This window comes from Melampsora larici-populina, assembly GCF_000204055.1.
Source record: "Melampsora larici-populina 98AG31 unplaced genomic scaffold MELLAscaffold_24, whole genome shotgun sequence".
In the NCBI taxonomy this organism is placed as follows: domain Eukaryota; kingdom Fungi; phylum Basidiomycota; class Pucciniomycetes; order Pucciniales; family Melampsoraceae; genus Melampsora; species Melampsora laricis-populina.
In genome coordinates this window covers 397084-422800 of record NW_006768788.1, presented here as the reverse complement: position 1 = coordinate 422800, position 25717 = coordinate 397084, and the positions used below count along the sequence as shown (strand labels likewise).

At 39.8% G+C, this 25717-nt stretch overlaps 7 protein-coding genes across 7 annotated transcripts; 2 read left to right on the top strand and 5 right to left on the bottom strand.

The window, feature by feature from the left end:
- Positions 1–1863: 1863 nt before the first annotated feature.
- Positions 1864–3464, bottom strand: MELLADRAFT_88002 (uncharacterized protein; the record flags this gene model as incomplete). The annotated part of the gene is made up of 10 exons (XM_007411193.1): positions 1864–1874; positions 1918–1938; positions 2067–2152; positions 2241–2326; positions 2421–2546; positions 2674–2816; positions 2895–2910; positions 3025–3194; positions 3327–3346; positions 3430–3464. The coding sequence occupies 10 exons, from the start codon at positions 3462–3464 to the stop codon at positions 1864–1866; spliced, it is 714 nt and encodes a 237-aa protein (XP_007411255.1).
- Positions 3465–4578: 1114 nt separating this feature from the next.
- On the top strand, positions 4579–7856 carry MELLADRAFT_72135 (uncharacterized protein; the record flags this gene model as incomplete). Its single annotated transcript, XM_007411339.1, has 12 exons — positions 4579–4709; positions 4806–5044; positions 5121–5142; positions 5237–5353; positions 5448–5587; positions 5659–5928; positions 5999–6322; positions 6392–6602; positions 6678–7035; positions 7120–7336; positions 7404–7532; positions 7639–7856. The coding sequence occupies 11 exons, from the start codon at positions 4969–4971 to the stop codon at positions 7665–7667; spliced, it is 1893 nt and encodes a 630-aa protein (XP_007411401.1).
- Positions 7857–8264: 408 nt separating this feature from the next.
- Positions 8265–9293, bottom strand: MELLADRAFT_107565 (uncharacterized protein; the record flags this gene model as incomplete). Its single annotated transcript, XM_007411192.1, has 3 exons — positions 8265–8630; positions 8728–9063; positions 9213–9293. 3 exons carry the CDS (start codon positions 9291–9293, stop codon positions 8265–8267), a joined length of 783 nt encoding a protein of 260 aa, XP_007411254.1.
- Positions 9294–10544: 1251 nt separating this feature from the next.
- Positions 10545–12233, top strand: MELLADRAFT_72134 (Mn superoxide dismutase; the record flags this gene model as incomplete). Its single annotated transcript, XM_007411340.1, has 8 exons — positions 10545–10629; positions 10792–10987; positions 11098–11159; positions 11260–11380; positions 11467–11527; positions 11594–11700; positions 11771–11868; positions 11958–12233. 7 exons carry the CDS (start codon positions 10841–10843, stop codon positions 12070–12072), a joined length of 711 nt encoding a protein of 236 aa, XP_007411402.1.
- A 1795-nt stretch (positions 12234–14028) lies between these two features.
- MELLADRAFT_107563 (uncharacterized protein) lies at positions 14029–15240 on the bottom strand (the record flags this gene model as incomplete). Its single annotated transcript, XM_007411191.1, has 7 exons — positions 14029–14137; positions 14255–14352; positions 14424–14530; positions 14600–14660; positions 14744–14864; positions 14930–14991; positions 15097–15240. 7 exons carry the CDS (start codon positions 15238–15240, stop codon positions 14029–14031), a joined length of 702 nt encoding a protein of 233 aa, XP_007411253.1.
- Positions 15241–16258: 1018 nt separating this feature from the next.
- Positions 16259–17846, bottom strand: MELLADRAFT_43851 (Mn superoxide dismutase; the record flags this gene model as incomplete). The annotated part of the gene is made up of 7 exons (XM_007411190.1): positions 16259–16647; positions 16755–16852; positions 16920–17026; positions 17096–17156; positions 17231–17351; positions 17423–17484; positions 17574–17846. The coding sequence occupies 7 exons, from the start codon at positions 17706–17708 to the stop codon at positions 16539–16541; spliced, it is 693 nt and encodes a 230-aa protein (XP_007411252.1).
- Positions 17847–23612: 5766 nt separating this feature from the next.
- MELLADRAFT_107561 (uncharacterized protein) lies at positions 23613–24917 on the bottom strand (the record flags this gene model as incomplete). The annotated part of the gene is made up of 3 exons (XM_007411189.1): positions 23613–23675; positions 23766–23999; positions 24084–24917. 3 exons carry the CDS (start codon positions 24915–24917, stop codon positions 23613–23615), a joined length of 1131 nt encoding a protein of 376 aa, XP_007411251.1.
- Between the last annotated feature and the right edge of the window lie 800 nt (positions 24918–25717).

The window sequence follows — 25717 nt, the reverse complement described above, 5'->3', positions numbered from 1 at the left end:
AGTGGATTACCAGGTGAATACAAACTTCTCGTCATTCATGCTAGACCCAACTACTCTTGCTCACCATTCTTTCTCTACGTACTTCCTAGACTCTCGTTCATCAATCCTCAAATGAGTACCTAGTCAAACTGCCGAACTCGGTTCACGCAGGAATCCATCTCCTTAGATCGGCTCATTTCCTCCGGGCCTTATTAGAATACTCTGTCCTCACCATCATAGCCCCGCTGGTGATTGCTACCTTGGTAAACTTTGCACCACCACCTACTTCTCGATACTCAAGAGGATGGGTCCAAAGATTAACCCATTTAAAACCGAGTCCATTAACCTTTGCAGCCACCCGACTCGCGATCGTGGTTCTTCTTCATCTTGTCTTTCGTCCGTCTATTCGATACGGTTGGCCTATGACCACTCTATCAACTGCTACAGTACAACGTGAAGAATTCTTGAGACCAGGTTCTGATCTTGATCAAGATGGGTTGTTGAATTGTAGAAATTCAGAAATCTTGGGTTTCGAAGTCTTACAATTTGTATTGAGTGGGTTTGGGGTGACTTTAGGATTACATCAATTACTTTCTGCTTCTTCTGTTAATGTTTCAGCTTGATCTTCTTTTTTTCATATCTCTCTGTTTCTTTCTTTCTTGAACATATTCAAGAAGATGGTTTCTTCCTCCCTTTAAAGGGTTTGGATCATATTGTTGTTGTTCTTATTCTTCTCTTTCTTTCTTGTATTGTGGTTCCTGAAGGCAGGATGGAAAAAATGTTTAATCTGGAATGGAAAAATTGGAAAATCAAAGAAGAGGAGGACAATGATCTTTAAGGAAGGGATTTTATTTTTTTGGGGAATTGATATACACATTTTTGATCTATTGGAATGAAATTTGATGGATTGATTTAGATATTCAAGTGAATGAAAATTGATCAAGTCTTGAAATTGAGATGAGCACTTTATTGGATTCATCATAGGATGGACAAAGCTCAGAAGATATCTGAGCAAGTCGGAGAGTATCATTTTTTATGCTTTCAAGATTGATTCACTTTCAACACATGATAATCCTATGCCGAGGACAATGGAAGGAGGATAGAGACAAACAAATAATCAATTAATAAGGACTTATCAAAATTGATGAGGGAGAGAATAACTTTGTCTACAGATGGATTTTGATAAATGACAAATCTATGAAATTGAAAAAATCAAGAAAACTTGTGTTTTCATAATTCCATAAATTGATGATTTTTTAATTTTGATTTTTCAAAATCAGGAAAACCAATACCAATCTCTAAACAATTGGTTGAATAACCTCTTTCACAAACATAGTGCTAAATTATATAATGATTTTTTTGTAATGAAAAAGAACAATAATGTTAAGGATCGGATTGAAAGTGTGGTGATGGAAGTAAGAAAGGTGTTTCAAGTTTAAATGAGAACTCAACTTGTAATCCTGGTTCTTGTGGTACTCTCTGAAATCAAATCAAATCATTTCAAAAAAAGTCAGTTTACTCATCCAATCATCTACATCCATCAAGAATCATGATTCCAATAAAAGAATCCAGAAGTAAAAAACCCAATAATTCGATCCACTTCATTCACCAAACAAATTTACTCCAAGAAAGGGAATCATTTCATACTTACCAAATAATCAAATTCATATCTCATTCTCTTCCATCTTCCATCTCCAAATAAGAAATTCCAGAATGATGAAAGTAGCATGCCTCTTTGAGCCCAAAGATGAAGCCAATCTGAACCTGTTATCATTATCCCTCATCCCCATGTTTTAGTCCATAGAACATCAGGGGAAGCGGTGAATTTAGGACAGCCAAAGTTCAGGTCTTGACGTCAGTTTTGAAACAGATCTATTATGTAACTCAATCTCCTCCTATCATGAACAGATATGTCGGCTTTGGAAGAAGATCACTTACGTCCATGATGACAATCCTTTTCTGTTTGGTCGTATCACCAAGACATAGAAAGGGATGTGAATGATTCAGTATAGTCTCACGTTGAATCATGGAGGTGTATAAATTTAAGAGACCAATCAGGCATGTAAGAAAAATCTGTAATGACTCACTATCGAAATTTGTTATATTAGTTGGACGACCATTTATGAGAGCATCTAGTACTAAACTATAAGCAGCTGAATCTTGAAGCATTTCACTTTAACCATAAACCAAAAAAGAATTAAACTTCAAAACTTGGGATTCTTAAGTTGATTGGGAATGAAAAGAAAAAATGTATAACTTACATATGTGTAGTGATATGAAACTTTCCACAGACTCTTTCATCTTGTAAAGCAATCATTGTAGAACCATTAAGAAAAGAATTAATAACCTAGAATGTGAAGCAAACAAAAAACAATCACGTCAGTTCTGTTGAATTCAAAGAGATTGTTTTTAGAAAAATGAGAAAGATCTTGAAGATTTACTCCACCGAATCCTTCCCATTGAACTGCTTCATCATACCGAGAATAAATTGAAGTAGTAGGTACATGACTATGAGCACCACTAAATTCATCTACATCAGAATTTTGTGCAGCAACATAATTTGATGTCTAAAGAAAATCATATCACGCCAAAAAGAAACGAAAAGTAATACATTAACTCATCTTTCAAAATATAATTTGATTGAAGATATCCTTCATCGAAAGATAAGAGAGAAAGATAACGAAAATACTTAACTGATTCAAGTTGTAAGAGAGCAGGCGGACAACCCCCTACTCCATCTTGTACTTTACAAAGAAGTTTAACTTCATTCGAACCTTTAAATGTAGCTGAAAGTGCTATATAATTAATTATGTATGGTCGAATTGAAGGCCAAAAAGCTTATAAAATGATTCAATTTGATCAGAATTCGGTCCAAGGTGTTTGAAAGATCAGATCAACTTCAAAAAAAGACTAACTAAGTGCCCATTGGGTCTAAGAAGAAAAAAACCACAAAGAACATGAATGTCAGAATTCTTACAAATACCAAACGAACAAAAAAAACCAAGTTTACCAAGAATCACAATCCAAGATTTTAATCTGACTCACATTTGAACCACCACCTTGACTATGACCAATGACATTAATCTTATGATTCGTAGCAGGTGAAAGTTTAGCTAAATATGGAATCGCAGTTGCAATATATTCAGCAGATAATTGTACATCTGCTAAACCTGAGAATGGTAATGTGATCCAACAAACATCAAAACCTGGTCCTTCTTTATATAACTTTGTATTGAAAGGTGTCTAAAGAAAATTGAGGAGAAAAAAAAACAAATTCAGAAGATTTCTTTGTTAGAGATTTTTTTTCATTGATTGCTTGGTTTTATTGAGGAATTCGGTTTACTTACTATTCCCCAACATGATTCTCCTGTTGTAACTATATTTAAATATTTACGTCAATATCATTGAAGGTAATGGAAAAAATCAATAATTGAAATGGAAAGAACTTACAGGTCCCATGTACCAATAAGATCACGCCTATTCATCCAAAGGTTTACACCAATTCGATTCAGAATCATTGAGGTTAAAAAGAGGAATCAAAGAGTGACCTAAAAGATTTCTCACCCCCAGTCTTATTTTGAATTCCTATCAGTACCAGAAACAAATAAGTCAGTCATAATTCACATTCATTTATTATTTTGCTTGAAAACATATCGAAGAGAAAACATTGGATACCTCTTGGACAAGTGATTGCATTCAGATAAACTGATTGATTTTGACTCTTTTGATTCACAAGGGAAGAAAGAATAATCAAAGGATCAAAGATGTGAGTGAAACAGTTGATTGGAGGAGTTCTGAATAAGATCAAAACCATCATAATTCCTTTGACTTACAAAAGGCGCATCTTGAATTGTTTTATTAAGATCTTGTGCGGAAATCAATATTGTATTCAAGATCAAAAGAAAATAAATGATCCAAGATTTCATACTTCTTTTTTTATAAGTTGATTTTAAATTATTTATCTGACTATTTGTGTAAAAAATTCATATGTTATTTCATTTGATGGTTTGAACATTTTTTTTCTTTATATGATTCTAATACAATTATGTTTGAATCATGAATTTCGTGAAGTCCAAGTTAACTCAATGAAACAGGAGTGAAGTTGACTATAGTACTATGATAGGAAAGGAGAAGGGGGTGTTTTTCAGAAAATTTCTCGGAAGATTCTTTCTTACCTCCTTTGATGAACGAGTCTCATTCAATCATCATATTCAAAACTTTTCAAAGAGTCTAAACAAAATCAGTGTTTTAAGAAAGTTTCTATTTGATAAAATTTGAAAAAGTGAAAAAAGTGTCATTAGGCATTTTCTATAGCTTGATTGTCATCATCTTGGATTCAATCATCAATGATGACTTGAATTCTTCTTCAATTTCCTTCACTTTTTTCTATTTATTCCTCAAGTTGAATTTCCTGGTGTGATGATGATCAGATTGGTCGATGGCGGTACCGGATTACCTCGGACCTTTTTGATTTGTGTTTTTGGCTGAGAAGAGATTGCGAGTGTGACGTCATATTTCGATTGATTTTGAGATCACTGTGGATTGAAAAGAGTTGAATCAAGATGATGTCATTTTGATTTGCATTCAGAATGACGTTTAGAATCAATCAAATCCTTTATATACCTAAATGGTTTTCAAGAGAAGTGCTTTGATTAGAAAAGGTGACAGCTCATAAGAACCTCATCATTTTGTGTTGATTGGCCTGTTAACAGTAAAAGTCATTGAGATTGGTGATTCAATTTCCTTTCCCGGTCAACAAGCTTCTTTGTTTCCTTAAAATTCGATTAACTCAGTTCATCGTCCTTACTTCGGATTTCTTTATCCAGACTTCATCCATCCCCTTCACATTCTCATCATCATCGTTCTTCACTTCAACTTTCCAAGCAAAACCATTTTTGTCGTGTTTGATAAATATATAAATTACAACTCTTCATCTTCTGAACACTTTCTCCATCTTATCCTCCGCTTTTTAGATTCATCCACATCATCATGTGGACTCGAATCACTCTTCTATCCTTAGCTATCCTCTTGGTATCACGACCAGCCAAGGGGTTGTTCGACAAAAGTGAGTCTTTATTAACTTTTTGAGATCTTGCATCCGATTCCTAGTCACTCATGTTTTGCTTCTCCTGATCATCAAGAACCTGCCTACAATGATTGGAGGTGAGCCCCTGATGACTACTTACAAATCCTTGAATCGCTCATAATGACGATCAACTAACTCGAAATATCATTCCCCTGGTGATTGGTGTTAAAGTGATTCCAAAGTTGAGGATTGGCTCACAGATCATAAAATTCCTAACCCAGGAAACCTTGATGGATCCGGCTTGAGAGATCTGGTCAAGGAAAACTATGATACAGCTTATGACAAGTGGTATAATCCTATGTCTTCTCTTTTGATTTAAGGAGATATGAATCTCATCGGTCTTCTTTTGGGTTCCTTCTCTAACTCTATGCATCAATCTCAGGTCCGATTCTGATCTCCAATCGTACATTAGCAAGTATTCCATCCCGGTTTCTTCTGGAAAACCTCGTGAAAAAATCCTAGATACGATCAGACGTAGCTACCATGGTGCCGTTGATGCGTGGGCTGATTCTGATCTCAAAGGTAAGATGATCCGGGTCTTGATCTCTTTATGTGTCAGCTGAATTGAACTTGAATTGATTTTTGGGTAAAAGACTGGTTGGAAGACCATGGTGTGCCCACCCCGCCACGTCCAACTCACGAACAATTGCTCGACACCGTCAAATCGAATTATTATGATGCTAGTCAATATATCAAATCTTCGGCTTCGGGAGCTCAAAAGGTCTTTCAACAGAGCTCTGATTCAGTTTTCTCATCATGGACTGATAGTCAGCTCAGAGACTACTTACTTGATCACGGTGTCGTGAGCCCAAGCAGCAAGCGCGAGGAGCTGATTTTAGCGTCCAAAAGGTATTTGACTTCAGGTATGCTTTTCTAAATTTTTTCTTCGATTATATCTACACGGTTGGCTTACATGGCGGCTACTTTAAATAGGCACTAAGTCTGTTAGCTCGATGGCTGCAGCCGCTACAGATGCTGCGTCGGATGCTGCGTCGAGTGCCGCAACTGCCACTTCTGACGCCGTCAGTAATGCGTGGTATGCAGCAATAGACTCTCCCAATCAAGCCTACGACTATTTGGCAAATAAATACGACCAGTCGAAGGACTACGTGTACAGTACCTGGTCTGACGCCGAGCTCAAGAAATACCTCGTTGATCAAGGTGTCATCAAATCTGATGCGAAGAAAAAGAGGGACGAGCTTCTTAACTATATGAAAGACTCCTACAACGATGCCGCTTCAAACGTTTACGACGGCTGTAAGCTTGTTTTAATTTTCTCCGAACATTCCATTAAAGTAACTCCCGCTGAGGCGATTGTATGCGTAGGGTCAGAAAGTCGTCTCAGGGAGTGGTTGGTCAAGCACGGGGTTGCAAAGTCCAAGACGGCCAAAACTCGCGATGAGCTTCTTGATTTGATGTCCAGATCGTATTATGGTGCAAGGGACACTACATACGAAACTTGGAATTCCAACCAAATGCGTCAATGGCTCGAAGATAAGGGTGTCATTAAGACAGGCACACAAAAAAAGAAAGAAGAGTAAGTCGTTTGAGTGATAGACCTGTTGTTTGAGTGACCCCCACTGGCTCAGCTGACCATTGCTTTTCAAATTAGGTATCTTGAGTTAATTTCTGAAAAATACAACTCTTTACGTGATCACGCGTATAACACTTGGGATGAAAACATGCTTCGATCGTGGTTAGAGAGCCACGGAATTGTTAAAACCCCAAGTCAAGCCAAGCGGGACGACCTTTTGAAGATCGTTAAAGACAACTACTACGGCGCAAACGACAAGGTTTGGGACACATGGAACGACGCAGAGATCAAAGCATACCTCGTCAAGAACAAGCTTGCCGATCAAAAAGAAGTAGCCAAGTTGAAGCGAGATCAACTCGAGGCACGAATCGAAGATGGTTACACCTCGCTCAAAGATAACTTCTCGGTAGGGTGGAGCGAAAGCGACATGCGAAAGGTTTGGTTCACTTCTTTGCACTTTTTCTCGACTACATGTGGTTTGTTTGAAACTGATATCGCGTCGTTTTCACCGATGGCACAGTGGCTCATTGACAACGGAGCTATGAAGTCTGACAGCCAGGCTAAAAAGGATGAGATACTCAAGTTGTTCAATGAAAAATATTCGGCAGTAGCGGCCAAATCGAGCGAGTATGTTAGCTGGTCGGACAACCGAATTCGAGGTTGGTTGAGAACCAATGGCGTCGAAGTACCCATGAAAACCAGTCGCGAAGAGATGATTCAACTTATGAAAGAACATTGTAAGTGTACCTTTTTTCGCGGATCCCTAGTCTAATACTATGTTGACCTCAGTCTCCATATGATTAGATGTGGGTACGAAAGGTACTGTGCGCGATATCTTCTCGACTTTACACAACGCTTTTTCATCTGGGGAACAAAAGCTAGAGGATGCGATTGAGAAAATCAAAGGAGCTGTGGGATCTGGAGCACACCAAGGTGAGGGCCATGTTAAAGGAGCATATGAGGCTGGTACAGCTAGTGCTGCTAAGGCTTCTGATAGGGTCAAGGCTGAGCTATGACACACATTGTTCAAAAATTATAGTCGAACGACTACTTTACACTCTCATCTGAGGTGTACACCTTCCACCTCTTAAAAACTCGTGTTTGGCCTTACTACTACACAGTTTTATCGTCATCAAATATTATAAGATGTTTCATCAGAAGCATTATCCTTGTATTTTTAGTTGGTTGCATGATTGTGGTGAATGTAAGAACATCCAAGTTTTGTGTTCACAAGAAATGTCCCTTAATGTTCATTCCAAATTGCCATTTGCCTGGTAAGCGTTTTCACTTCCAAGGGACAAATTTCCACATTTCTAGTGTTATTTGCTTGAGCTCGATGCTCGATTGTGGTTCGAACTTCGAAGTGTGATGTTATAGTGGTCTTCCTGTCTTTCCTACAAGGACTGTTGCCAAGTCGAGGACGCCCACCTTCAAATTTGACTCACATCATGGTTGCCAGCTCACATGGGCCGATCAAAACTAGCGTGTGTCAATTCATTTTACACCAAATCATTCTCAAAATATCCGTGTTATTTTATACAAACTTCTGAATCAGATAATACAACATTGTCTATGAATCATCAATGTACTCTTCAATCTTCAAGATTGTTCAGATCGAGCAAAGAAAACCGGGTTCACTTGCGTACAATCAAAGTCAAAAACAAATCACTTTTGATAACCAACCCACTGAAGATTTGTACCACATCCTGTACCGACTGCAGCACAATAAGGGAAAATTGAATCTGCAAATTGTTGTTCACAAACCAATTGAATCCTAGAATTTCCATCACCACTACCAGTATTGCCAGTAGATAATGGAATAGGAGAGTTTCCAATCATGGTAGCATTGTAACCTTGTGGAGTTGAATTTTGACTTTGAGTACCGTTTATAGTGACTGCTGAACCAGCAGATCTGCAACTACAACTCGTTGCTAATGGATCTTTAGCCATTGATTCTCTAAAGTTTTGTTCTCCGTCTATCAAACCTAATGGAATCCCATTTGCACAAACCAATTGAGGCTGGTATTGTTTCTGAAAATGAAGACCAAGAAATTGGTCAATTTGATTGAATTAATGAATTGTCTATTGTCATGAAATGCAATGGGTTTTGATTTAAGATATCACTTACCACAATTGGAGTAGAATCATCAACACCCTTCAAAGCATCATCAGGACAAGCATCAGAAGCAAAACATAAAGCCGGAAAATTATTTTGAAATGGAGATAATCTATCTTGACGAGGAAGAGCAGATTGACCGATGGTTTGACCATCAGGAGTAAGACCATCAAAACAATTCGCATACCAATCACCTGAACTTGCTTGAATACATCTACAACGACCTAATCTTTTATATTTAGTTGAATCACCTGAACTGATACCTCTTTTACTTTTAGCGAAATCATATGCATTCTTGGCATCTGATCTGGCTATCCAACCCATCTCTACACTTCCTGAACAAACTAACTATGTATATGTAAATTATAATTGATTTTGTTTTTTTGAGGGAAAAAAAAATTGGTTGGAAAAAGGTTTTCAATTAAAGATCAGTTTGGAATTTTGGATTAATTTAAAAAAACAAATTACTTGAATGAATTGTTTGGGGTTTTACTTACATAGGGTCCTGTCCAATCTGATGCTTTTAAGAAATGAAAGAATGAATTGAAAACCAAAATCAAAAAGAGTATAGATTTCATCCTACTTGTTTGCTTGCTTGCTTTGATTTGATTTTCTTTTTCGAAAGTTGTGAAAGGTATCAAAGAGATTTTAAGTAGAAAGTTTTCTTCCTTTTTGGTTTTATATACAAGTGTAGAAATTGGACTTAAAAAAGATTTTAAAGATGAACTTGAAGAGGTAGAGAAAAAAATCGGGAGTTATGAAGTCTTTGCTTTCTTGGATTTTATACAAAAGATTTGATTTGATTTTTTTCTTTGAGTTGTGTGGGAAGAAAAGATGGGTCAGTTTGAAGGTGTGCCTTTTATCATCATTTTTTTTCGAAAGGACTTGAGTTTCATTGTTGTTTTATCAGGATCGGTTGATGGTTTGATCAAGAATCAAGGAAAGTTCAAATGAACTTGAAAAAGGCTGTGAGGATGGAAAAGGGGTGTTTTGATGATCATGAATTGGTTTGAACAAAAACATTATAATCATAGAGGCCGTTCAGAATGTTAACAAGGTCGGGGAATCATGGACCATGGTATTTTGTCTTTTGATTTGCCTTGTTCCGAGGAAATTGAGGTTTGCAATCTTAATAAAGTTTGCAGGCTGTTCGTGATCCAGATCCTCGTCCATTAACTTCGAAGTTTTGATACGTTTCATCGCTTCGTGATTCATCTCTCAAGCGACCACAACTCTTGATCAAACTAATTCTTTGGAAACTTCATGCTGTGTAGATCAAATCAAGCAAAAATGTTTTCAAGATATCATTTGACATCGAAAGATTCTATGTAAGGGGATCAAAAAGGTTATTCCTATTTTACATGGTAGTTCGATTGATTTCATGAAAACATTAGAGTCTTTCTATCATATCAGCATATGTAAAGCTCTGTAAGGCTTCAAGTTGCAGACATAATTCATTACGCAGTTATCCACACTGAAAAAGATTGTAAAGAGAGATCCACAAAAAGATATGGTATTAGTAAGAAATAGGATCATCAGTTCAAAGGAAAACATGAAAACGGATGATGTGATTGGATATAATGTTTAAGTAGATAATTGGTTTCTTGGGTCTCATTAATTGAATTCATCTGATTTGATTGTGAAGAGATTCCAAAATAAAGAGATTGCTTTAAAGCAAGTTGAGGTGCAATTAACTGCGCTTTCTTCAAGGAATGGGTCGGGTTAATCCAGTCTGAGACCGATATCGGAGAACGGCAATGATCAGAGACCGAGTGATGATGCAGGTTTGAGGCGGGTCTTCCCTTGCCAGATATAAAAGCTCAGTTTCTTTGATTACCTTCAACTTCAGTCGATCGATTGATAATCTGAAACTCATCTCTACTATAACCTATCATCCATACCAACTTCAAAAATGTAAGTATTCTGTTTCTTTACCTTTCTTTGAATTTCCCTTTACCTTCAAAACTGGTGATCGGTCAACTCAGCTCTCACTCAATTCGATTCTCTTCACACTTCCCCTTTGACTCTATCACCTTTGTCAATTTGATCTGTTTGTTTGGGATTGGGTCCATCAAGCTAATTCTACTTTTCTCGTATATCAATCTCTGGTGATCTTCATTCTACAATGTTTAAAACCGGTATTACTAAATCTGTTCGAATCGGATCTTCTCTCAACCTTCGAACTCCCAATCTCGGTGCTTCTCGATCAACCTCATTCTTGACCTTTAACAGGGGAAACCACACTTTACCCAATTTACCCTATGCATACAATGTAAGTCTCTTCGCACTATCATCTCTCTGAGGAGTCGGGGACACTATAAGCTTACCAATTTTTAATGACTTGTTTTCTATTCGATCGTACGATCGGTATGTGCTTTGTAGGCGCTCGAGCCTGCAATTAGCGAGCAAATCATGGAGCTTCATCACTCGAAGCATCATGCGGCGTGAGTTGAATCTCACCATCATACCTTGCATCGAATCTGGAAGAGGTATTAGATTTGCATGCTGAGTGATGATCGATGGAAATCTGATGGAACTATCTAGATACGTCAACGGACTCAATGCTGCCGAAGAGGCTTACGCGTCAGCTTTGAAGTCCAATGATGCCTTGAAACAGATTGAACTTCAAGCTCAAATCAAATTCAACGGTGGTGGCCACATCAATGTAAGCAGAGTCCAGGCACTACTTGATGCCTCGCTAATTTGACCAGTTGACTAATTTTGTACTTCTATTCGCTTATATCTTTAAAGCACTCTCTCTTCTGGAAGAACCTTCAGCCTGAGAAGTCTGGAGGTGGCCAATTGAAAGATGGTACAGCTTGCGTTCACCAATCTTCTCTCAATAAGAGCCCAATGCTTACGCAATCTGTACACCTAGGTGCCTTTGCTAAAGCTGTGCAAGAGCAATACGGCGGATTAGAGAAATTGAAGGCTAACATGAACGCAGCTGCGATGGGAATCCAAGGGTCTGGTTGGGCTTGGCTGGTATTTAGACCCTCTTCTTTTCAGAGGTATTGAAACCACAAGACTGAAGGCGCAATCTTTGCTTTTGTAGGCTGTCAACATCAAGGAGAAGAAGTTGACCATCACCTCCACCGGCAATCAAGATCCACTCACTGCCCCACTTGTCCCAATCATTGGTATTGACATGTGGTAAGTTCATCGGTGCACTGTTCCAGTCCTGCGCAGGTAAATTGATGGATTTCTGATCCTAACCAATTGCTACGTCTGTCTTATTACAGGGAGCATGCGTTCTACCTTCAACACCAAAACCGAAAGGCTGACTACCTAACCAACATTTGGAAAGTCATCAACTTTGAAGAAGCTGAGGCCCGTTACAAATCTGCAACAGCCTGATTGCTGATTGTATAAATTAACTCGGGCTATTCTTTCAATGCTCATTTATCGTTCTTTGTTCTTGCAAAAAAAATAACCTCCTGCCTGTTGGGCTTTATATATATACATTTTTCACATGTTTATTCCAAAATGAGATATCAAAAAGAGTGTTATACATGTTCATATAGCAGAAGTGAGTGTTGATGCTTATGATGGTGCTATGAACTGGCTTTCTCGTCTTTACCACTTGAATTCAGAGGGAGGATAGGATGTAGCCCATCATTGCTCTGCGGATAACTGAGTGAGATGAGGGAGCCAAAGATTGGAAAATACTTCAGGATCTTGACCTATAGTGGCTAGTGTCAAAGCCTTTGAAATTTTGGACAAAACTTCAAATTTAATGGTCTTGCTCAAATTTCAACACTTTGAGCATTTGAGAACAGATTCATGATGCAATACCCAGTGGCTTTCTATGTATAGCTTTTTTTTCTAAATCCAATGACAGCTTCATGAATTTGTTGTCACATGCTCAAAATGTTGACATTGAAGCAAGAACATCAATTTTTCTAAAAAAAAAACAACACAAAAAGAAAAACCTGTAATCAGATTTGAAAAAAAAAACTATGCATAGAGAGCCACTGGGTAGAGCATCATGAATATGTTTTCAAATGCTCAAAATGTGGACATTTGAGCAAGACCATTAAATTTGAAGTTTTGTCCAAAATTTCAAAGGCTTTGACACTAGCCACCATACTCAGGGTTAAAGTCAGAATTAGCATGTTTGTGCCATGATGAAAATGAGGGCAAGATTTAAGTTGATGTTCATCACTGGATTTAACATCCGCAACACCTATGATAGGCCTTGATGGCTTCCATCTTCTTGCTATAAAATCACTCACCTTTGAATAGATCTTTGCAATGTATCTGATTGAGAATGTGATCATTGTCTAACAACCTTTCCACCAGTAGTGTATGTAGATTATAATCTGTTATATGTATCATGAATCAGTCCAACTTACAAGGTCAAGTTTTGTTTGTTTGTTTGTTTTCAAGGTCTAAATTTAATGCTCAAGATGGATAAATGTACTTGAATGGATTTATTTTCTCATAAAGAACACTTTAAAAACTCCCAGAAAAATCACCTAGGTCCAAGTTGTCATACATCACCTACATTCCCAAATACGAGTATACAGTCTCATGTAGCAAGATATTTTGAACTGCAGTATACTGAAAAACCCGCTCTATGTAGTCTAGACTTACTACTAACCTATGAATCAGTGTCTTTTTCATCAACACTTTCAATTGAGAAGCGTCATCTATGACAAAGTTGATAGTCATATGTAAAAGAACTTTCTTTTTGGTTCTATATGATGAGACTTAAAATTTAATTGATATCAAGTTTCAAAAAGTTTGATGATCTTAAGATCATTGATTTGTAGAAAAGAAAAAAGAAAACCAAAGATATACTAATAAACTGTAACAGACAGAATCACAGTGGTTGGGGGGTTGGGGTGGGGGTATAGAAAACCGATATTTTAAAGAAGATAGAAAAAAATAAAATTTGAAAAATGATAAATAAACATCACACAATATGTAGATAGATTTCCAAGATTAATTTAGTATTTTTTTCAAGAAAATATGAAGAGATATCATTCATAGAAAGTTTGGAATAGATTTAAGTTTTATATCTTTAGCAAATGGTAGACTGTCAATGTCATTGTGGTTTTCGTATTCCTTTGTTTTTGATGATGGGTTTTTAGAGATGGTTTAGAGAGATTTGAGATCGAGATTGAAGGGTTGATAAGTGCGTTGCTTTTGAAGGAAATACGAATGAGAAATGATAGGTCAGTGGTGGTGGTGCGATACAGTAAAGAAACTATGATTTGAAGTTCAAGAAATGGAGAACGTTCACAATTGTGATAGTTGAGAATTGTGTTTGAAGTCTAACTCACCACTCATCAATGCCAATGGTTAGGTCTAGATAGCTTTGTATCTGGTCTCGGCCTCATCAAAGTTGATGACATTCCAAATATCGGTAAGGTAAGTGGCCCTGACATTGTAGTGTTGTAGGTACCATGAATGTTCCCTTTGTAAGATGATCAATCAAAGGGATTCAAGAAGTCAGTCAGGCTAATGATGTCTCTAATGCGGTTTTCAAAGTATATAGATATTATATCATATGATTCATGTAAATAAAGCTTACCACATATCAATGCCAATGATCGGGATCAAAGGGCCGACCAAGGGATCTTGGTTAGCAGTTGTCACAATCGAAAGCGCTTTACCGCTCTTCTCGCGGGCCTAGAAAAGTTCCGAGATGAAATCAGTCTAGATGCTATCAATTCCAATTTTTTTCTTGAATTGTAACTTACAAGCCAAAGCCAGCCAGATCCTTGAAATGTGTTACCAACCGCGTTCATCTTTGTCTTCAAGCCATCTAAACCACCAAACTGCGCTTGCACTGCGTCTGCGAAGACACCTGTGAGGATCAAGTTATCGTTTCAGTCTCCAGGCACATAGTAATGAGATGACCCAAACAACGGCTTACCAGGTTTCATCTTACCTCCTCCCAAGTTCACAGGTTGAAGATTTTTCCAGTACAAAGAGTGCTAAAGAGTAGACAAGTGTATGATATCAAGCTCAAGATTAGCCAGCTAGTAGTGAAGTTGATGATGCATCATGACGAACGTACGTTGATGTGACCCCCACCGTTGAACTTGATCAAACCTTGGATTTCGATTTGCTTAGGCAAGTCACCAGCTTGAACAGCTGCTGAGTAGGAAGCTAATGCATTGTTGAGACCAGTGACAAGCCTAAGAAAGTACGACAAAATCAGAGAAACATCAACTGAAGAGATATGAACACGCATGAGGCTTACGCCTGGTGATGTTTGGAGTGATGAAGTTCCATGATCTTGGCGCTGATGGCTGGCTCAAGTGCCTACAGCGAGGCGAAGAACACGAAGCATGGGTTTCCAAAGTCCAAATCGATCAGCTTTGATCGAAAAACTCCCACACATGGTCAAAGATGAGATCGTTTGCTCACATTGTAGGCATATGTTAGCGGTGGCAACGTAACGTTTTTCTGGTCAACAAGTGAGCGCGGAGCGACAGGATTTGCCCCGGCTAAGTTGGGAGTCCCAAGAACAAGAGCCAAGCTGAAGAGCTTAGCGACACCAGAGTTGAACATCGTGGAACGATTAAGGTATGTTTGATTTGATGGCGAGAAGATATGAATAAGTCGTTATGGTAGGTATATCAGAGGGGTCGTTCAGAATTCAAATCTGCGAGGTTTAAAGATGGACAGCTTTTAAAGAGCAAAGTGTGAATATGACGCGAATGAAGGAGGGGGGAGACTGCTGCGGTTCGAAGGATAATTGCTTATGTCCAATCTGCCGCCGGGCCTTCACTGCCATCCCGGGAACGAGTCACGACAGGTCATGACCGCATCCCATACTGTATTTTGTGCATGCATATTATAAAAGAACATGGAAGATTCGATTTGAGTTCACAATCCAGCTCAACAAACTCACACGCCGCGCCTCGCACGTTTCGGTTCAGTTTTGTATCACAATCCAGAGATTCGCACGCTGCTGTTGATTGCGTGACGAAGCGAAAGTACACGCTTCGGCTTGACGTTGAAGAAAAAAGAGAGAGGCTGAGAGCAGCAAGGAGCAAAAAAAAAGTAGAACATACTTATGTAAGTATCCAAGTCCCTCCCTCACGCGACCACAACTCGTGAAGGGAGGTTCAAAAAGAGGGAGGTGAAGCAGGCGAATGACTCATGACAGTTCATCTCCAAGCGGACACGCCTGAGCAGGTCAGCTTACACAAAGCCGCACCGGTGACTCAGCACGCGTGCCATTGAATGAGGGTCTTTGTCGAGTTGTGGAACCCCCGGCTTCAATTTGTAGGTGGGCAATATGTACATGAAGGGGCACGGGCGCCGGCCAAATAAATTATTGCTGAGGTACAAAAGAACTCGGTAACGCAAAGTAACGATGAAGTAAAGTGACTGTGATGAAACATCAGATCCTTGAGTATTGAACAGTCGATAAAACCACACGAATCTTTTGTACCTTGTACACTGTGGCCGTGATCCTTTGGGCAACTCACTCATGCTGGCAGAATACCAATTGGGCCCAAGAGTGCGATGGGCAACGTTATGCCTCTTGAAAAGCAGATGAATATTTTCAACATGATTGATGGATCACCTCAATTAGCATGATGTGGTCTTGCATCTACTCTTGAATATCATACGTATTCGAGTCATGGAATGAGAGCACATCAAATTTGATAGCAAGCCAAAGAGAGACATCTGATTGAATAGGATTGTAAAATCAAGTGGTACCTTAAACATTATGAAGCAGGGAATTGTACAGCAGCTCTGAATTGTCCATAACAGAGAACAAACATTGGAAGGGAAGGACAAGTGTAACGATTGTAGCTCTTAGTTCAACTTCCTGACATCCCCCAAATAGCATCCACCTACATAGACCGGTATCTGGCCTCGGCTTCATCATAGTTGATGACATTCCAAATGTTGACAAGGTAGTTTGCTCTGACATTGTAGTGTTGAAGGTACCAAGAATGCTCCCTTTGTATGACGGTCAATGAAAGAGATTCATAGTGTTAGTTGAGCTGATGATAGATCCTTTCAAATGTATAGATGTTGACAAGAAATTGATAATGAATAAAGCTCACCACATATCGATGGCAATGATCGGGGTTAGGGAGCCAACCAAGGGGTCTTGATTACTGGTAGTCACAATTAACAACTTCTTGCTGGTCTTATCGCAGGCCTATCACAGCTCAAACTTTCAATCAATCTGGCTGTCCTTGCTTCCGATCTGTTCAAACATAACTTACAAGCCAGAGCCAGCCAGAACCTTGGAACGTGGAACCAGCCGCGTTCATCTGGGTCTTCAAGTTATCTAAGCCACCGTACTGTGCTTGCACTGCCGCTGCCAAATAGCCTGTGTCGATCAAGTTGAAATTTCAGTCTCCACAATGATAGTGATGAGATAACTCAAATAGCAACTCACCAGCTTTCATTGTGCCTCCACCCAAACTCACAGGTTGGAGATTTCTCCAATACAAAGAGTGCTAAATAGTGTGCCAGCCCATAGGGTCAATATTAGGGATAGTGTAAGGGAGATGATGCGTGATGCAAAACGTACGTTGATGTGGCCACCGCCGTTGAACTTAATCAGGCTCTGGATCTCAATTTGCTTAGCTAAGTCGCCCGATTGGGCAGCGATTGAGTAGGCAGCCAATGCATTGTTAAGACCAGTGACGAGCCTAGAGGAGCACGACAATATCAGAGAGGCAGAGTGAAAACAAAAAAACAAAAAAACCGGATCGAAGCTTACGCGGCGTGATGCTTGGAATAATGAAGTTCCATGATGCGAGCACTGATGGCTGGCTCAAGTGCCTACAGTGATTGATGTGGAGCGTGGGATAGAAGTCGATCAGCTTTGGTCTGAAAGACATGTGAACGAAGTATCGAGAATTTGCGCTAACATCGTATGAGTATGGTAGCATTGGCAGCGTAGCGTTCTTACCACCATAGCTTGCCAAAGGGAGCGCAATAGCTTCGTTGGAAGCCAAGAGGAGCAAGGAAGAGCCGAGGAATAATAAATTGACAAGATTTGGCATGTTTGGAAGATCGAGTTTTTGTCTGCTCAAAGATTGAAGCCGTATAATAGATGCGATAAAGATATGAAGGCGCAGAAGAAAACAGCGATATAGGTGAGACTTGCAGTCTGCAGGTAGCAAGTGAATCAGGCGGTTGCCGATCAAGCTGACTACGAAGAGTAGGGGAATATATATCGTCTCTTTCGCACTGCCGCCGCACTACCTCTTTCTTTCAGAGAAATAATGCCACCCAATGGGCTTCAAAGCTCCTCAGATGATCTCCAGGTTACACTCATTTGACACCGATAGGGATGAGTAGAGTCCTGGGGATAATGCCGTCCCCAGACAACGCTGCGCAAGCTTTCGTGTTAAATGCTTCACATACTTCTATCAGTCTGCGAAGTACCGTAAAACCTTACTCCCTCTGAACGCTTCATCTAGCTTTGGCCGAAAGGTCACACCACGACCAGTTCATCAGTCCTGCGGTCTGAAACGTGAACAAATCGTCTCCGGCGTTTTGACTTGGTCCCGCGCCGGGGCTCTACAATGCGAACGGAGTGGGACTGAAGCTTTCTCGAATCTCCACCCAACTCCCTCAAGAGCCTGTGTCCAGGACGCTTCTTGGGCGCTTCCCGAATGTCACTCCCAGTACAAACAAGCTCAACAGAGCTTAACCACGCAGGATGTTCCTATCGATATCACGGCACCGGCTCACGTCTTGAGTAATTTGAAATGCTTCAATGCGTGGAAAATGATGCCTCTCAGATGCTGCGCTCATGCTTCAGGTAATGAGTGTTCGCAAAAAAGCATCAAAAGAAGAAGGATATTTTCTTGAATTCCTATAATGAAGACTGAACATCAAAGGATAGCAGGACATAGCAGTACTTTTTCAATATATCAAAGTCAGTGTCAAAATTTTCTCCCCTTGCATTTTTTTGTGAAATGTGTCACTGAAGATCTTTGCAGCCCCTTCACTGCTCAACAGATAAGTATCATATCAGACATATTTTTCAGGAATCATTTGTGATATTCAGTTTATCAATCACATCCAAACACAAACTTGTCCAAGTCCCACTTCTTTTGTACCGGCCAGCTCAAACACGTAGTATGTATTCAATGTACCCACAAGTGACCCACAAAAGCAAGTGGTATATGTGAAAGGTGGAAGGTATGGACATGTGTATAGTCCCCTGGCCTTCACCAAAATACCACCTTTGGAAGTAAATATATCAAAATAAGATTTATTCTATCCCCATCAAAGTATTGGTTCAATGTGTTTCCATCAAAGACTTTTGGTATCATACTTCTTGCAATGTTTTCAAATCCAGTTGGGTGTTTTTGTAAACACAAAATTTTAAAGGCAAGAAACACTTATCTATCATTCAAATAAGTCATATCATAGTACCCTTCCTTACAAACATAGTGAACAATAATAGATCAAGATATCTACATAAGTCCTTATGAATCAAACTTTATTTACTGCTGATTGCTGGAATTGACAGAGCTCCCTCAACCTCTCACTAATATCATCTACTAAATTATGAAGGTAAGGTGATTCTATGAGCAGGGGTTAAACCAGGGGTCAGAACTGATTCTGTATTGTCAAATCTAGACTGTGTGTATTTCACAGTGGCTACTCTTTCCTGCATCTATTATCTCCTGTTTTTCTTATCAAGTTGAATTTGACGATTAATGATCTACCATAATAGAGAGTTATGTACTGTTTATCAATCTTAACAGGAGTGGTGTCTGAACAACATCAAGCAAGAAGTGAACATGGACGTGGGTTGAGTTGATGATGAGATCCTTTTTAGGGATGCCTAGCTCGAAATTACACCGGTTCTTCAGTAAGAAGATGAAAAAATCATGCTTTCTCACTTGTCCCAAAAGAACTCTCTTACAGCTTTTTTCAAAGTTAAATTCCTATCCAGTTGTTATCACCAAAGCCCTCTGACTGGATCCCTGGAAGAAGAATCAGGGCAGTTGACCCGGTACTGTGGTATTTATTATGCCATGATATTTCTTGAAAAGCCCATTTTTGAACTGCTCAGGTGTAGAGGCTGTGCAGCCACTTTTGAAAAAAAATGATCTAAAACCCCAACCAGTCAGACTGCAGGCTCATTTGAGCCTGATGCATGCCTAATACAGGCAGATTTCATGGCTTTACATTACTAGCTAGCTATGCACTTGACATCATAGTTAAGTCATATATATAGCAGAAAAAACCACAAAAAAATCCAAAATTTTGGTCAAAATTAATGAGACCCCCCTAACTTAACTAAGTCCCTCTCGGACAAACAAGTAGTTGAGAGAGGGACTTATATGTTATCCACCAAATTTGGCACAGGAGCCCAAAACTTTTGGCGGGAGACTTTTTACGACCATTATATCTCAATATCTTACAAATGAATATCCTGTGGCACTAAGAAAAGTTTTGCTCATTCACTTTTTCTACACATGATGGTACCTTTAGATTCTTGCATTTCAATTGGGAAAGTGTTAAGAAAGAGACTTGAAAAAAAGATTTCTCTGTAACATTCCAGGCTGGCCGACTGCAAGCCACTGACAGCTTTGACAGCTGGGTCAAAAATCAGTGAAATTTTCAAAAGTTTGAAGCATATTACATCTGCAGGAATAAAGGAATACCAAAAATGAACTAGATGGGCATGTGTAGAAGAAGCAGATGACCAAGACTTTTCTTTGTACAAAAGGATATTTGTTTGTAAGGTAATGAGATATAGTGGGTGGAAAAAGTCTCCAGCCAAAACATTTGGGCCCCTGTGCCAAATTTGGTGGATAACATATAAGTCCCTCTCTTGACTACTTGTTTGTCCAAGAGGGACTTAGTTAGGTTAGGAGAACCCTCAAATTTTTGATTTTTTTTGGTGAAAGTGGGTGTCATTGGAACCCCTTGACCAGTCAGACCAGGGCCAGCCCTGGCCAAACCACTCAGTGAGCTTTGGTGATAACAACTGTATTAGCTTGCATTGCTTTGTATGCGCTGTCAGTGTTGTTGGTTACATGTTTCAAATCTTCATGAATAGTGTTGGATATTACTGAAAGTGGCATGTCAAGCACGTGTAAAACACTTATAAGAAGCTCCTCTTAATTGTTTGTGAGGTTCCGTGATGTTTAGAGCCCTCAAAATAGGGGTTTAAGCAAAAGTGCTTCAAAATCCTGCTGTGCTCAGGCCAAACCCAGGGTTTTATTCATAATTCCCTCTTTGAGAGTGGATTTAGCCATGTTGGGAGAGGAGCTTATTTAAGCTTAGCCCAGCAAAGACCTTTGGGTGCAAAACTCTTCAGATGTTTCAAATTGTCTTTTGGGAATCAGCACAAATTTGGAATGCATCAATATTTTAGTGGCCTGAGCCTTTGGAGGTTACTGCAAGTCTTTGGTAAAATTCAGAGGGTGAAACAGATGATAGTAGTAAAACTGCCTTTGGCCATTCACATGGTCTTCTTATTGTGAGGGTTTCCAATTACATAGATCTCCATCAGCATGGCTCAGATGTAGGGGTTCCAGACAGGGATGTGTGTACAGCAGTGCATCAAAAGGTTGGAAAGAAATACTTGGCTTGTGTGCTGCTTGAGTACATCTGTTCTCTACATATTGACTCAAGAGGAGATGTGTGGTGGTTGGTCTATTCTTGGAAAGGTATGGCAGCAACAGGAGGTCACAGGATATATTGGCTCCTTTTAACTAATTGATGAGGTTGCAAGCTCAGTTACTCCAGAACAAGTTAAAGCATCCAAAAAAACTCATCTTGAAAATCAAGTCAACACAACTGTGCAGTCCTTGATGAAGTTTTCTTTGAACCTCAATAACCTCTCATCAGTGCAAATTTCATTAAAAAAACTATCCTGCTTTTAGAATTCCACCCAAGAAAATTGTTCTTGATGATAACACTCATAAACTATGATTGAATCAAAGTTTTTAATTTATTTGCTGGTGCATGTTTTAAAGATTACATCAATCAGATCTGAAGCTTTCTTGTCACATCAATCCTTCTATTGTGAAGTGTGTACATGTAGAAGACACTGTAAAAGCACTTCCACTGAGGGGGCTGGCCACTGTACTAATCAATCTGCACTATTTAGTCCTCATCAAACATTGTCCACATTTTATGTGATCCTTACAGATGATTACACAGTCCTCTAGATAGTGATATGAGAAAAGTGGACTGATAACACATCTCTCTGTAGTTGTGTAAGCTTAACTAAGCCCCTCTTGCCCCTTGCTGCAAACACACATGAGGGTCTTAGTTAAGCCTAATTGTTGTGGGAGGGTGTTGTAGCCTGGGAGCCTGATAAGGCTCTGATCTGGCCCCAAAATTTTCTGGCTGCAGATAGACCCAAATTGGACCTTTGATGATCATTAGTGGCTCTCAAAGTAGACTTGGTTTCAAAAAACCCAGTTGAACCAGTTGGCTTTTTGGCTGTGAGCTGTCAACAAATGTCAAGTTGATGCACAAAATTACTGACAAAAATCAACTGGGTCAACTGGGTTTTGTTGGAACCAGGTCTACTTTGAGAGCCACTATTGAATAAAGTACTGTGATGCTTGAGCAGAAAGCTCATGGATCCAATTTTGAATGCAGGGGTTGCTAACTCAACCCAAGTCCAAATCTCTTGCAGGGCAGCTTGCAAGGAAGAAGTGCCTGACTGTGGGATTTAGTCAAGTTGGAGTGTATATAGATCTTGTGTTGATGGCAAAATGGTCAAGTATGAAATAGATTCAATAGGAGTCAATCCCTCTGTTATGGCTACAGGCTGGTGTTGCCAATCTTCTCCATAACACCACTCCTTCAGATATTACATATCCAAATAGCCTGCAACTCATGTGGGTGTCAGATTTTGATTCCTGTCTCTATTCCCTGTGTTTTTAATTTTTCAATTGTAGAAAACAGCAGTAAATTGTATCCGAGGTGTCAAACACCACCCTCATTCTTTCTGTCAGCCTGAGACTCTAAGTCGTGGCAGATGACTGGTATTTCAGAGCTGAATAGTCCTTACAAAATGTATTCTATCAAGTTTTAGACAATAAGTATTGAAACTTGAGGGAGATTATTTTTCAATTCTTTGTAAGTAAAAGGAACTATAGTTGTTACGTATAGTTGTCTTAGGTGTGGGATGATTACCGCTGCCAGTAGCTTATCGAAGTGCAATCACAACGGTAGCCTTCTAAGGTGAATACAAAGGGATTCTTGGTTATTCCTTAGGTGACGCTTTAGCGTTGGTTTGATGAATTTATCATCAAAAGGAAAACAAGAGACTATCTACAATATCAATTCAAATAGTAAGGAAACCATCAATTGATAAAGAGATAGTGACTCAGAGAAAAAAAGGGTGTCTTTGATATGAAAGAAGATGTGATAAAGGATTCTAAAAGATAAGAATTCTAAATAAGTCTTTTTTCAAATGAAAGATAAACAAAAAAGGATTTTGATATAAAATACTAATTCAAGGATGAGCTGCGGTAAAAGTGGTATGGTTTAATGTTAAGACTAGACCCTGGGCGGCCAGCCGCCTTTTGGCAATGTACAGCCTGAGCCCTGACACGACCGGGCCTCCTGCTTCGCCCTTGGCCCCTGCAGCACCCATTCCCCTACATGACATAATCGACCCCTAACCCCCCATCACGCACTCAATCCATAGAGACTCTCTGTCATTGTATAAGTCCGTTACGCAATAGCAAATTGTGACATGAAGAGCCATGTTTTGTCAGGCAATGGCAAAGGTATCTTTCACATCTTTGGTGCGAAGGCACAACACAATGTCATTCCAGGTATATCAACAATCATTACTTTAACTTTAAAGCATCCAGGAAAGCGTAGTACCCCATCCATAATCCCAAAAAGACACAGGTAGAGAAACACCAAGAGACAACTGCCGCCATCACTACCATTGACCAAAGACCTGTCCATCAAGTCATTAACCCGTCCTCGGGGACAGCTTGCATTGGTCCGTTCAGCTCGGAATTCAATTGCTGTGCGTGTGAGATGTACAACAGTCAGCAAGTGTACAACACGTTGTCACGGACCTACGAAGACATGCACAGGGACACCTATGAGCTCACCAGGATTTCGTCGTACTCCAGCTCGGCCATGAAATGACATTGTATGTCATACTTATCAAAGGCACAAACCATCTCGTCGTTGAGGAGATTTCTACCTCGGCAGCTAGTGAATACAATGTGTTTGAAGTTGTTTGGTCTTGGAAAGTGGCCATCTGGAATCAAACGTAACACATCCATCCAGTAGTCATGTCCTGTTGAGTATTTTGTAACAATTGTTCTGAGCGTTTGAAAGCACTGCCGTTGCAACCAGCCTAGGTCAAAGTCCATCAGAGGCCAGGTGATTGTACGGATGCATCACAGATTTGGAAAAGACATGACCCAAGTGCTCGGCGGCAGGTTGATGGCAATTGCGTCAATACAAAGGCATTCTAGGCTGTTTCGTGCTTCGCGCAGTATCCCACTCGGCGCGTCCTCAACAGGGTCGGCAGAGTTGTATTCAATTGTCCTAAGTGTCCTTTTTGTCGTATGACTGATCTGAGTAATAGCTTCTCGACTGCTTGTGTGGTATTTGAACCAAAGATGCTTCAGACACGGCAGGCTCCCCGGAAGTAAGAAGTGAGATTCCAAGTATGGTAGTGAAAGGGACAAAGATTCCAACGCGGGAGTGACAGTCAGTAAGTCCCCAATCGAAGCTGAGTCGGAGTTTAGTTTCCTTGGCCAGTCATATCTTCTGATTAAAGTAAGTTTAGTGAGACAGTGTATGTTTTTTACTGCATCTATCATGTCCGTTGATACCATCATGCAATTTCCAAATATCAAACTTAAGCTAGTGATATTTATACCAAAGGTGTTGATAACTTTTGCCCCTGTATCGATCGGCATACTCACAAATGCTCGCACACTCTCCGGCACGAAGACTTCCGAATCCGCGGGTTTGTGACATACCAAGTGTTCCATTGAGAGTACTCGCAAAGGGGAATCGGCCGAGCTCAGAATGGAGCCTTGCCAGTCTTCCAGGAGTCTTCGTGCCATGCCCGGCGTCTGCAGGCGTACGACATCGAAGAGGAAGTAGGGTACCACTTTGGCCCAGATGCGAGAAATCAGGCGGAGACGTTGCAGTGAGATTGTTGCAGAAATGATGAGCACTCGTTCCTCCGAGCTGTTGATAGTGTTTGTGTATTTATAAGCTGTTCCCTTCATGTAGAATGTCATGATGCGACTGACAATTTCCGGTGGAAGTACACCGGTTGGCAACTTGGGGAAGTATTTAAGGTTTGAGAAAGCGGTCATTTTCCTTTTGCAGGCTGCAACACAAAGAGTGATATAGAAATATGGGGAATGGGATGCAGTATGAAATTTGTCATGAACGAATGAGACTGAAAAAAGTGTCCTCAGAAGCGAGGTGTTTAAGTCTCTATTGCTTGCGCTCGTCATCAGGTATGGACGTGAAAGCATTGCACCACATCGGCATTGTCAACCCTGAACTCAATGCAGCGGGGTTGGGTCTCACATCAGTGTAGGGCCTAACTTCACCAAGGCATGAAGCAAGCTTTGGGAAGTCCAAACGAAGCGAACCCTCGCAACCATTATTCCCACAATCCATGATTAATCATCTACCTAAATGCCATAGCAATGTACTGTAGGGAAAAAAGACTGGCAGCGTATCTCAACCCAACATTCAAGGGATCACTTGAAGTAGCCATTTTTCCAACCACAGCAGCACCATGTGTTGAACAAGCAATGCATGTCCCATAGTGATCTTGAAATTGGAAATACACTCGAGATATCAATATTAGCACGAAAACATATTTATTTCAGTTTTAAGGATTAATCTAGGACTTATTACATGCGTAGAGCCACCAGTCCAAGGACCCAAGTTATTCGCTGATGAATGCTTGATGGACAATGTTCACTGTTCTTGTCGCACCAAAAGTTCCTACCATGCTTATTTGAACTTCAGCCGCCAATGTGCACCGACTCAACGCTACATAGAGTTGACCATGGGCGAACAC